Source organism: Apodemus sylvaticus, chromosome 14, assembly GCF_947179515.1.
Source record: "Apodemus sylvaticus chromosome 14, mApoSyl1.1, whole genome shotgun sequence".
NCBI classification, from domain to species: domain Eukaryota; kingdom Metazoa; phylum Chordata; class Mammalia; order Rodentia; family Muridae; genus Apodemus; species Apodemus sylvaticus.
In genome coordinates, this window is record NC_067485.1 from 11,827,850 (window position 1) to 11,840,937 (window position 13,088).

Sequence of the window (13,088 nt, forward strand, 5' to 3'; positions counted from 1 at the left end):
ATGCTGGCATATAACTGGTTAAAGTCTGTGCTCTAGCATAGAATTAACATACTTTAATTAGTACAACATTTATTTTCTCCTAATGTCCAACACTCCTAGAAACAAGGAAACCACTTTGAATTCTTTCAGTGACTTTATTTTTCATCTGGTCCTGTGGTAAGCCCACACTCCCCAGCCTAGCCCACACTTTCCCATCTTAGCTCCTCTCCTCAGACAACACTTTCCTGCTTAACGACACTAGAAGAGAAATTCATTATGTTCAAGTATTAAAAACAAGAACAGTCAATTCTAGTGGACATTTTTGTACCTGCTAATTGTCATAGTAAAAACACCTTTATATGAAATCTTTTCAGCCTCTCAATAGTTCAACAAGAACATGATTCTTGAATCTGATTTCCGTTGCAAGCCCACGGGTTAGCAACTGTACGTCCACAAATGAAGGGCTGAGACCCCTCTTGTCCCGACTCTGTCCTGGCTCTGTTCCGGCTCTACTCTGCGTGTTCCTGCTCTTGTCCTGGAATCAGCCACCGAATACTCTCAGTGCGAATGGTAGCATACATAATAAAGCTAATTAAAAAGAACACAGAAAATACAAGTAGCCAATCGACAGTCTTGACCGGCGTGCTAGGGAGAGGGCCCATTTGGTCAGCTTGCGTCACCACCACATTTTTCTTGGCTTCTATACCTGAAAGAGAAATTAATTGTTTCAAATCAGAAAGAAAACACATCTAAGGCTTGTCTAAAGTGCAATGCAAGACATACAAAATGACAAGCAACCCTAAAATAAACACCACCTCAAGCACATCTTGGAAGGATTTCACTTGCATGTCAGTGTGATTTGTAACTCGCCTTTCTTCCCACCACATCAAAGGATCAGGAATCCTTCCAGCCTTTCAAAGCCAAAATTCCAGAATCTCTGACTCTGTGGAGCTTTTCTAGTCAATGTGCTCTTAAGAGTTACCGTTTGTTCTCTTAAGACCAAAGTTCAACAGCATACAGCTACTCTCAGAAGTTCCCAGGTTATCAAGACGCCTTTGAAAGAGTTCCAGGAAGACCTGGAAGACCATTACCCACCGCAGATGCCAGGCACTTAGAACTCTGCAGTCGGTAAACACAATGGCTTTCTCTCCCCATTGACTCCTCAATGACTACTGAGTCAGGGTCCAGCACCAGGCTCAGAATTCCCAGCAACCTGTGGCACTCTCAGCCTGCTCTGAGATAAGGAAGGTCTTTGCTCTTTAGTTTCAGAAGAAAACCGAGAAAACATGCACTGAGGCTTGTTCTAATCTGCACTCATTTCTGGGAAGTGCACCTCAGAGAGAAGAGGGATGCTCACAGTTGAGGCCAGACAGCTGTGAGAAAGGAAATTTCCAAGGAACACATTTCTTCAGTTCACCACAATCAAACATTTACAAGGAATAAACAGTAGCGCCAAGTGTTTTGGCAAACACCAAGGAATTAAAGCAACTTCTTCAAATGGATTAATAAATGGAATTGAGTACAATAAAAATAAATAAGTCATAAGCATGCCCAACAATTCGGCTGAAGTTTGTAAACACAATAGCTAGTTGCAAGCAGACTAAAGAAGATATATTACATGCTACTACTAACATAAAGTTCTCTCTGAGTTCTAAGCAGCCTGGTGAACAAAGCAAGTTCCAGGCCAGCCAGGGCTACACAGAGAGACCCTGTCTTGAAAACAAAACAAAACACCTTCCTCCCGGATGTTGTTTCTACATACCTGTCTGATTGAAAATGAAGATTTTCAGTGTTTCAAGTGTTCGATCTGTATGATTAAATCTCGCCATTGGTTTAGCTCCTTGAAATAACAAAATGTTAGGGACAGCTACTGTGCCAAATCTGGTGGAAAGGCTATAAGAGAAAGATGGCAGTTAAGTTAGAAGCCCCACAACATGGATTCTCACGTGGCAACCTGTGAGAATTGGATATCAATGAAAAGTTCGTCATGGCCTACAGTTTTTGAGAGTTGAACTTTTGACTTTTGCTGTGTCCCTTGCCACTGCCTTATGGGTCAGGGCTGGGGCAGTTCTGTTCTGCAACCCAAGTCAGTTGGTATTAGCACATGATTCCAGCCATGACCCAGTGATTCCAAATGTCAAAACAACACAGACCAGAAAATTCTAATTCATGGATAAAGCACAGTGTGTCAATTTTCTTGACAGGAAGAAAAAAAAAAAAAAACCTTCAAACTTTAGAATGGCCATCGCTTCCTTCCAAAAAGATCAGCATACAGTAAGCAATTCTTTCCCAAATTGGTGCAAAGGAATCCGTGACTCAATGTACACACCAGGAGGCTTGCACCTAGGAAGGGAGGACTTGGCGGAAGGGGCCTGCAGGCTTCTTTTGCCTTCGCACGGCCAGTCCAGGTTCTGGATGTGGTTTGATGACAAAACCAGCTATGACCTTGGGGAGTATCGTTTAACCTCACTGTGCCTCGGTTTCTCCCAGCACTAACAAGCAGTGCTAGATGAGCAGTGGCACTCGTGTCCTTCCGACATCACAAACAGCCAAACACACGTTCCACCCATTGGAGTGAAAAAGTGCCCTCCAAAACTGAGGCATAATGGAGACACTTAATGGTGACAAAGGCAGGCAGGGAGGAGGATGCTGAAAGCCTGCGGAAGGGAAAGCAGGGAAGAAGGCCGACCGAAGGCCGAGGAGTGTGCTTCTGAGCTTGGAAGCATTGCCATCCCTCAGGCCAGCCTGTGCGCATACTTTCTGGAAGCAGACAGAGGAGTTACACAGTTAGGACTCCAAAGACAGCTCACCAGTTAAGAGCACACACATACTGCTGTCCTAGAGGACCTGTGTGGGGCAGGTACCAATGCCCGCAACTTCAGCTCCCGGGGGCTCTGCCTCCACATCCACACAGACACACATTCCGTGTGTGACAGCTAAGCTGGACTGTCCACTTGACTGTGTGTGGAAGCAACTAAAACCCAAGCAGCTGAGGTAGTATCTGTGTGAGCTACTGGATCATTTGAAGAGAGAAGACCCACCCTAAAACTGGGTCACACCTTCTGGTGGCAGCCTATACACAGGAACACAGAAGGGAAGGGAAGGAGGGGCTTTGCTTTTGGCCTGCTTGCCCTGACTCTAGCTAGCAAGTCTTCCACCCCGCTTGGAAGGCACTCCTTCACGGACTTGGAATGTACTTCTCTGGGTTCCAATGCAGACTGCAGAGCAGCTGAGACATCCAGCCTTGTAGACAGAACAATTCCCAGATTCTTGGCTTTTCCATCAGGAGACAGCCATTGTTGTTCTAGCTGGACCACAGCCTGTAGGCCATTCTAATAATTCCTTGTTTATTTAAATATGTGTACACACACACACACACACACACACACACACATTATATATATATATATATATATATATATATATATATATATATACACACACACACATACACACACACATCAGTTCTATTCCTCTAGAGAACCCTAATACACCATAAATTTTAAAAACCTTTAAAAAACAATAATTACTAACTTGAGGAACAATTTATTTCTTCATAAACAATGAAAACACACAAATAAATAAATAAATAAATAAATGTGAAAAAAATAAGGTTAAAAGGCAAGGCAGGCATATTGATGAACAGCCTACAGCTGTTCTTGTCTCCTAGGTAACAGTGCAAACTCACTGACCTGCCCAAGGAAGAAGAGATTAACAAGTCCTGTGAACTATATACAAGTGTAAGCAAGGATAATGTCACTATAAAGGGATACATTCATTTATTAATATATTAAGTGCAGAAGTATTACACTAATGCATAACTTGTAATCTGTATGCGGGAGTAAATAAGCGTGTGGCAGCTCACACCTGTGACCTCAGCACTTGGGAGGCGGAGGCCTGAGGACTGCTGAGAATTCAAGGCCAGGCTGGGGTACAAGAGTGAGCTTCTGTCTCAAAAAAGAAAAAACAATGTAAATAGGTATAAAGAAAGAAAAGATAGGCAGTAGCGGCACATGATCCCAGCACTCAGATGGTGGAAGCAGACAGATCTGAGTTCCAGGATAGACTGGTCTACAAAGTGAGTTCCAGGATAGCCAAAGCTTTACAGAGAAACCTTGTCTCAAAAACAACAACAACAACAAAAATGAAACCAAAACAACAAGAAAGAAAGAAACAAACAAACAAACAAAGAAACAAAGAAAGAAAGAAAAAAAGACAGAAACAAAGAAACAAAGAAACAAAGACAGGGAAAGAAAGGAGAAGCTGGAGAGACCGCTCAGTAGTTAACTGTGCATCATACTGCTATTTTTTTTCCAGAGCTGAGGATCCAACCCAGGGCATTGCACTTGCTAGGCAAGGGCTCTACCACTGAGCTAAATTCCCAACCCCATTTTGTTTTGGTTTTGTTGTTGTTGTTGTTGTGTTGGGGTTTTTTGTGTGTGCATACTGCTCTTTTTTTTTTTTTTTTTTTTTTTTTTTTTTTTTTTTTTTTGAGACAGGGTTTCTCTGTGTAGCCCTGGCTGTCCTGGAACTCACTCTGTAGACCAGGCTGGCCTCAAACTCAGAAATCCACCTGCCTCTGCCTCCCAGAGTTCTGGGATTACAGGCATGCACCACCACCGCCCAGCTGCATACGGCTCTTAAGAGAACCAGAGTTTGGTCCCCAGCCCCCATGTCCAGTGCTCACCGCCTTTTTGACTTTAGCTCTGGGAGACCTGACGCCCTCTCCTAGCCTCTGCAGGCACCCGCATACATGTGCACATGCTCAAAAACAGGGATGCACATTTCCCTAAGATTAAAAGGGACACGGAGATGCCTAAGAGCTCTTCCACAGGACCGGGGTTGGTTCTCTGCGCCCACATAGTGGCTTGCATAACTCTAGTTCCAAGGGACCCGGCACCTCCTCTGTCCTTCATGGGCATGCAGCACACCGCCATCTATTCAGTCAGAACACCCACATAATACGTTAAAAATAAATAAATGAAAGAGCCTTTAAAAGATGACAGTTTAAAACAAAACACATGCATGAGCACAGCACAACACAGGGCTGGGAACTACACTGCAGACTACCTGCACAGGCAGACGCCCCGCCATGGCGTCACGTGGACTGATTTAGTGTGGGCTAGACCATCCAAGGTCCTCTGGCTATTCCATGCCCTGCCATCAGGCGTCATTGTCTTCTATCCACCACACACAGAATTGGACTCCGCCAGCTCCCAGGACCTTCCCTACTCACAGCTTCACCAACAAGGGCTCCCCGCGAGCTCGAGCATAGCTGAGAAGACAAGCCACCTACCCCCCTACCCCCCACCCCCTACCCCCCTGCTCCCCACCCCACCACCCCACCCCTGCCAAGGGCTCCCCTTGAACCCTTGGCGCCCAGCCTGGCTGAGCAGACAAGCCACCCCAGCCAAGGCTACCTGCTGTGCTGAGACGCATCCAGAGCCAAGAAGCTGAGGGTGGGAAAGGCCCGAGGCAGGGAGTTAAAATGGGGAGCCAGGCTGGCCGAGAACCGGCACCATGGCGTGTAGAAGAGGACCAGCGTGCAGTCGCTACCATTGGGGCTTAGGAAATCCATGAGGTCCTGCAAAGAAAAGGCAACAGTTATCGTTGGTGTTAAATATAATGTGGTGGCTAGGCAAGGAGACAGGAAGGAACTCTTTAGGTTCAGCCAGACTGGTCTACATAGCAAGTTCCTGGACTGTCAGGGCTACAAAACAAAGACAAAGTACCTGTGCGTGTTTCTGAAAGGACCCCAAGAAAGAGGACACACTGCTGCTCTAGTGAATGGTGGGCAGGAGGACAGAGAGGAGATAGACTGGCAGAGGGCATGAGTCAACAGGAAAGCACTCTGAATGTCATCTCTAAGCTTTCCCTATGCTGCCTCAGTGTTTTCTTAACCAGTCACCTAAATACTAAGCGCTCACAGCATACACAGACCTCTATGGCATCTGTGCACCATAGAGACCATGGCACTGAATTATACATCTCAAATGCTATGGTTTAGGTCTTTTAAGATTAATTTTTATGTGTTTGTGAGTTATGTATTCATGTTTGTACATATATGTGTGTGCAGATGCCCGTGGAAGACAGCAGGGGGGCATTAGACTCCTGGAACAGGAACTACTGGCAGTTGTGGGATGCCCAACAATGGTGTTTGGAACAGAACTCAGGTCCACCAGAAGAGCAGCAGGCATCCTAACTGCTTAGCTACAGACACTTGCTGGGGCCATTGGAAAGAAGTCCCAGCATTAGAAGGTAAGCTCTACGGGAGGGTCATAGGTCACTGGAGCAAGCCCAACTGTTGTTTATGAGTCTTCTGCTTCGAGTCTGTTCACCACAAGTGTGCCTGGTGCCTGTGGTGGGCAGAAGACGACATCAGATCCCCTGGAACCACAGTTACAGATGAAGGAAAGAAACCATGTGGTACTAGGAATTGAGCCTAGGTTCTCTGCAGGAGAAGGCAAGGCTCTTGACCTCTGAGCCATCTCAGCAGCCTCTACAGCGTGAAGGGACTGCTGGATCTTCATCTTTTTGCTTTGTCTCATTCAAAGGCTCTCACTGTGTAGCTCTGGCTGACCTGGAACTCAGGATGTAGAGCAGGCTGACTTCAGACTCACAAAGATCTACCTGCCTCTTCCTCCCCAGTGATGGGAATACGCAGCCACACAAACCTTGATCTCTTCATTTTCTTTTTACTCCCTGGTCCCCAGGAGGTGAGGTATTTTTCCAACACGCACTCCACCATGGTGTGCTGCCTCATCACAGGCCCAGAAACACTGGAGGCAAGCAGCGGCTCCAAAACTGTGAGCTAAAACACGCTTTTCCTCCTCTTAAGCTGATGACCCCAGGCATTTCATAAATGGGTTACAGGAAGAAAAAGATAACATATCTGAGGTGGTTTGAATAGGTTTGGCACCCAAAGACTCATATGTTTAAATGCTTGGCCCATAGGGAGTGGCATGATTAGGAGGTGTGGCCTTGGAGGAAGTGCGTCACTGTGGGGGGTGGGATTTAAGGTCCTATGCTCAAGCTCCAGTGCCCTTCTGCTGCCTTCAGACCAAGAGGCAGAGCTCTCAGCTCCTCCAGCACCCTGTCTGCATGCATGCTGCCCGCCATGCTGATAATGGACTGGACCTCTGAAACTGTAGGCCAGCCCCAATTAAATGTTTGCCTTTATAAGGATTGCTTTGGTCATGGTGTCCCTTCAAAGCGGTAAAACTCTAACTAAGACAACATCAAACACTTTCAAACTGTCATCTTGCCAGAGATAAGATCAATGTGTAAGGCCAAAGGTTGGTTCAAGTCAACAGAGCCAAGTCCAGGAAGCACAACTCCTGCCCGGGGTGTCCGAGCTGTAACCCAGACTGGCCAGGTCATACATGTCCAAGCTGTAACCCAGACTGGCCAGGTCATACATGTCCTAGCTGTAGCCCATACTGGCCAGGTCATACGTGTGACAACAAAACAGCCTGCAGGGCCTGAGGGCAGTGTTTAGTGCACTCTGGAGGGTATGTGAGCCGGGCTGACCCCAGGCCTGGGGATGCTTCACAAATTAACTACACCATGCCCTCCAGGACAGTGAACCATCACTGCCCTCAGAGCTAAGTTTTGCAGAGCAGGCACTAGCCTCACAGTCTTGAGAGAAAAGAGAAACCCCAGCACTGTAACACATTTCCCAGCATAAATATCACACTACAGTTTTAGTTATTCAGATTTTCTTTTCTTAAAAAAAAAAAAAAGACTTTTATTATTTTGTAATCATGCCTGTGTATCTGAACGTGGGTACCTGTACTCCAGTGCAGGCATCAGAGGGGGCCAGAGAGGGCACTAGACTCCCTGGAGCTAGAGCTACATGTGATTGTGAGCCATCCAATGTGGGACCTGGGAACTGAACTCGGGTCCTCTGGAAGACCAGTATGCCATCTTGGCTGTTGAGCCATCTCTCTAGCCCCTCATTCACACTTTTAAAAAAACATTTATTTGGCTGGGCGGTGGTGGTGCACGCCTGTAATCCCAGCACTCTGGAAGGCAGAGGCAGGCAGATTTCTGAGTTCGAGGCCAGCCTGGTCTACAGAGTGATGACCTACAGCCAGGTCATCAGAGGGGGCCAGGACAGTCAGGGCTACACTGAGAAACCCTATCTCAGGGGAAAAAAAAACAAATCCAAAAAAACCAAAAACATTTATTTGTTTATTTGTTAGTTTGGCGGTACTGGGGATTAAACCCAGGGCCTGACACAAGCTAGGCAGTGCTCTACCACTGAGCTAATCTCAGCTCTAGAAAAGGAAAATGCTGGGATTCTGATCCCATGCACCTAGGTGTCCAGTAGGATGTTTTCCATGGACTTGGCAGTAAGGTTATCATAAGAATGACTACCTTGTGGTCACCTAAACATCATCTTTTCTTGTAAGACAGCAGAGCTGGAGTACGAACCCTCAGCACCTCCTAATATTAAGCGTGGAAGTGCAGGCCCATGACCCCAGCACTCCAGAGGTTGAGGCAGAAGAATCAACATTTAAAGTCATAGGTCATCTTTTGTTGCACAGCAATTCAAGGCCAACCTTGAATACATGAGACCTGTCGAAACAGAGCGGCAGCTGGCCGCACTGCGGCGGTCATTCTGAGCGGAGAGGACCCAGGGGCAGCGTGCTCTGGTCACGCCCACCTGAGCCCAGGGGGTGGAGACTAACCTGGATATTATCCATCTGAAAGTTGGTGTTAAATCATAAGGTGCGTTTGAAGAGAAAGAGACAGACACTCACACACACACTAACACATGCTTCCTACCTGGGACATATTTAAAATCTTCAGAGTGAAGTTTTCTAGCCCGGTCACATTCCTCTCCTCGCAGTTCACCTTGGGGGACTTGAGGCTGTCGGTGCTGTTAGCATCCTCGCTGGCTACGGGCTCGGCCTCAGCCACCCCAGGCTCAGCGTAGTACTCCTCTTCCCGATCCGGGAAGCCGCCTGCACCCTGCAGCCCGAAGAGGTTTCCTCCGGCGCAGCGCGGGTCCTCCTCTCCCTGCGCACTGCAGGTGCCATCGAGGGCCTCGGTGCTCCGTTGGTCCTCAGCTGCCCCGGGGATCACCGACAGCACTACCATGGGATCTCCGCGGGGACCCGGAGAGGCCTCCGTGGGCTCTGCCACTCTTGCCTGGCCCCGATGGCCCTGAGGGGCCTCCTCTGCATGCGGGTACTCAGCTCCAATGTGGAGAGCCGGGTGACCACTGTCCTCTGCAACTAAAGCAGGGCAGCATACTGTCATATCTGACTTGAACCCCCAAGACTTACCGTTATCTTCCAAAATGAGACCTATCCCGATAGAGAAAAAAGTTTCCATTTTACTAAAAGAGAGACACTGCCATCTCCAGTTCTGGAGACCACAGGCAGGGATGCTGTATGAAAAGATACCAAATAAAAAAGAAACCCAGAACACAGCAGAAACCTGCAATTTGCCATGTGAAGTACAAAAACAAACAATGGACAAACAAAAAACTGCCGTGTAGACAACCGGTTAGGAAAAGATAACAAAGACACCGAGAAAATAATAATAATGGTGAAGGCCTATGTAGTAGGACCGATTTATAATTAGCCCTGACTAGCTTATGAATAAGAATAAACAGGACGCCAACTATGGTTATTTTATTTGGCTTTGACAATTCCTGGGGGGTAAACCCTAATCGACTCTTCCAACCTGACGTCTCCCCAGTGCTGTATCCCAGACAGTTTCTCCTGGCCACGTGCTCTTTGTCCATCTCCCTTCAGACCGGGTCAGACCTGTTCTTGCTTCTCCCTGGTCTTTGACTGGCATCCCGCCCTATGTGACTATCTGGTCCCTGATCACTCCCACTGTCTCCATTTGCCTTGGACCAACCTGAGGACAGTTTCTCGGCTAAGAAAGTCCTCTGCCCACCTAATCATCTCCAGGCAAATCCAGTATCCTTCAGATGGAAGCACCAAATTTCTCTTCTCTAAACAGAGCCATCCTAACCTTTAGACCCTGCAGGGTAAGCAGTCTCCAGATGGCACCAATAACACCCTGGTCTTTCCTTGACCTGTTCTCCACCCTTAGAATTCACTTAATAGTTTGTATCCATTTGCTGCCTGCCTCGCCCTGCCCTGCACTTAGGAAGGCAGGCCTTCTACTTTGTCAAAGCCTGCCAGGCACACAGGTGCCCAGCAGTGCAATGCACAGAACTCATGGAAGGACTCAGTGAGCTGAACGTGGTAGATCACACACCTATAATCCCAGTCATCCGGAGCCTGAGGTAGGGGGATTTCTATGACTTCAAATTAGAACGGGCTACATTGTGACATATGCCAAAAAAAGTAACAAACAATTTGCTATCTGACTCCCTAGTAAAGGCTACTACAGGATCTTGGATCTCAGGGCCAGGTGTTCATTCCCATTTCTAGGTACCTGGGCAGCACCCCTAAAACCCAATGCTAGTCCATCAATAATATCTGCTGGGGTGGGGGGGGCTTGTATTTTCAGCCACTTGGAGGAGGAACCAGCTGGTGAAGGTTCCTTTATGCCTAGTCTATAGCCTAGCCACATGACCAATACCCTAGTCAGCTGGTGCTCTGCAGGGTCTGCATGAATACCTGAATGTATCGTACATTTTGCAAGGAGTTCACAACAACTCTCAACCCTGGGAAACCTGAGTATTTAGTGAGGAACTATTAATGTATGCATTGAATGTAGAGAAACTAAACCTAATATTGTTGTTTCTTGTGTCTGCTATGGGCTTTGAACTCCCGATCCTTCTGCCTGCTCCTTCTGGGTTGGGATAACAGGCCTGTGTCACCACATCTGGCAGCTGCTGAACAGCTAGCACAGGCCAAATGGAGCAGTTTCCCAGTCTTGCTGCTCTGGTAAGGAACACCGCAGGCCTGTAACAAACCCTGGGGGAGGGAGCCAGGGCTTAGTACAACACTCTAACCCTGTTCTCTGTTCACTCCAGTGCTTTCTTTTTGAGAAAGAAGGCTAAAGAGCCCACTATTCCATGCATCTCCTTCACTTTTAAAGCTAGTGATTGAAAATTCCAAATTTTGGCTGTGAGATCTGACAGACCCTGGCTTCCCCCGCAGGCCCTCATCTCTGGCGGCACAACCTTGAAAGAGGATTTAGGTTCTGAATCTCAGTTTCAGGTTGGGTATCCCTAAATGGAGGCAATGAGGTCTGTAATCACAGCCCTAGGCAGGCAGGAGGATCCATCACCAAGCTGGGGCCAATCTGGGCTGTCTCAAAACAACAATAGTAACAACAACAACAACAAAATGTTTGGTGTAAACCAGGCAGTGGTGGAATTGAATCCCAGCACTCGGGAGGCAGAGACAGGCAGATCTCTTGAGTCAGAAGCTAGCCTGGCCTGCAGAGTAAATTCGAGGACAGCCAGACTATAGAAACACTGTCTCAAAAAAACAAACTAAAAATAAATCAATCAATGTAAGAAGTCCTCTCTCTGCTCCCCACTCTAGCACAGCTCCTTTCCTCACTTAAAGGGGTCTCCACATAAACACGGGCTCCAGGAATTTGCTGTTGGTTTAATGGTGTTTCCTTCATACAGATAACTACTGAGCAAGAGTGGCCACTTTCAAAAAGTGGCGCAGCGGGAGAGACTCTAGCATGAACTTTGAAGTCGGAGAGACTTCAGGCTCTGATATTTACTAGAAAGTGCGAACAGGCAAATAGTTTATTCCCTTTGAGCCTCCTTATCTCCAGCCTGTGAAATGAAGGTATTAATGAAATGGAAGTCGTCTCCCGCATCCGCTGGAAGGACTGAATGAGATCATGATGTAGCGCTGGGATCCTAATCAGGCCACAACAAAAGTCAGGTGTCTGTTGATGATGTTAATAATAAAGTGTGCATCGCAAAGGGCATCAGGCTAGGCCTGCTGAGGGGCCTGGGCAGGCTCGGCCTCCACTGCCCACCACCCGCACGCCCCGCACGGCCCCGCACCACCCCGCACAGCATCGCACCGCCCGCGGGTGGCACCGCGTCACCTCACGCAGCCACCTTCGCTCGACCCGGTTCGCACTCACCCTCCAGGCCGCGGGCCGGAAGGCCCAGCACCCACAGCAGTACTTGCCACCAGCAGAGGAGTTGCATGGCGCGCGACAGGGAGCCGCGGCGACAGCCACCGCGGTGGAAGACTACCGGCGCTCGGCAACCGGAGTCGCACCCCCGCCCCTCCCCCAGCGAGACTAGGGGGAGGAGAGCTGAGAGCGCAGGCGTGGCCGCGGGTCGCCATCTTGACTCCTGGCAGCCGCTGCAGCCGCCATCTTGGAGTCGGGCGGCCGGCCTCCTACCTGTACTGGAAGCCACTTTGGGAGGCAAGTGTCAAAGCAGGGTTTGAGCAGCCATCAGTAGCCCTTCCCATGACATCTCCTCGCTGCTTGCGGCACATACTGCACCTGTGTGTGGAGTTAATACCTTTCATTTCAAGAGACAAAAAGGCCGAGAAACTTGTGCACAATGGAGGAAGAACAGAAACTTGGGAGATCGCAGATAATCTCATGTATTACTTCAAGTTACACTGGCTTGTGTTGCCAGACAGAGGATAGATCCAGTTAAGTTTGAGTTTCGCATAACTGCTAAGTTGTGTGGTGTGGTGTGTGTGTGTGTGTGTGTAACTGTCCATTCTATAATCTGCTCCATCTGGCAAATAAGGTTTAATTGTTTGGTTGGCTTTAACACTGGGACTCATAAGATAATATTAAGAGTATGACACTTAGGCATGCTGAGTACTTTGAATTAAAGAAAATTGGAAGGCCTCTTTAGAAGCAGCTTCAGAACTATGGCCTGGCCAGGTGTGGCCCTTCATGCCTAAAATCCCAGCTCTTAGAAACCCGTGAGGCAGGAGAATTACTGTGGGTTCCAAGCCAGTCTGGGTTCCATCATGAATTCCAGACCAGCCTGGGCTTCAGAGTGAGACCTTGTCTCAAGAATGAGAGGTAGGGGAGAGGAGGGAAAAGGAAGGAGAAGAGAAAGGAGGGGAAGGGAGTGAAAGAGAGGAGAGCAGAAGGAAGGGAGGGGAGAGGGAAAGAACTTTGAGATTAAGAGCACATATTGCTCTCGCAGAAGGCCAAGGGTCCTAAACCAT

The 13,088-nt window shown here is 48.0% G+C and overlaps 1 protein-coding gene across 2 annotated transcripts; it reads right to left on the reverse strand.

Moving 5' to 3' along the window:
- Positions 1–114: 114 nt before the first annotated feature.
- Txndc15 (thioredoxin domain containing 15) lies at positions 115–12,193 on the reverse strand. Of its 2 annotated transcripts, none has more exons than XM_052156346.1 (5): positions 12,028–12,193; positions 8,770–9,221; positions 5,400–5,563; positions 1,742–1,872; positions 115–685 (listed from the first exon to the last, which is right to left on the reverse strand). In XM_052156346.1, exons 1-5 carry the CDS (start codon positions 12,092–12,094, stop codon positions 489–491), a joined length of 1,011 nt encoding a protein of 336 aa, XP_052012306.1. In that variant the 5' UTR covers positions 12,095–12,193; the 3' UTR covers positions 115–488. The 2 variants fall into 2 exon arrangements, with proteins under 2 accessions (XP_052012306.1, XP_052012305.1); XM_052156345.1 differs by having other exon boundaries at positions 8,770–9,215; positions 12,028–12,168.
- Between the last annotated feature and the right edge of the window lie 895 nt (positions 12,194–13,088).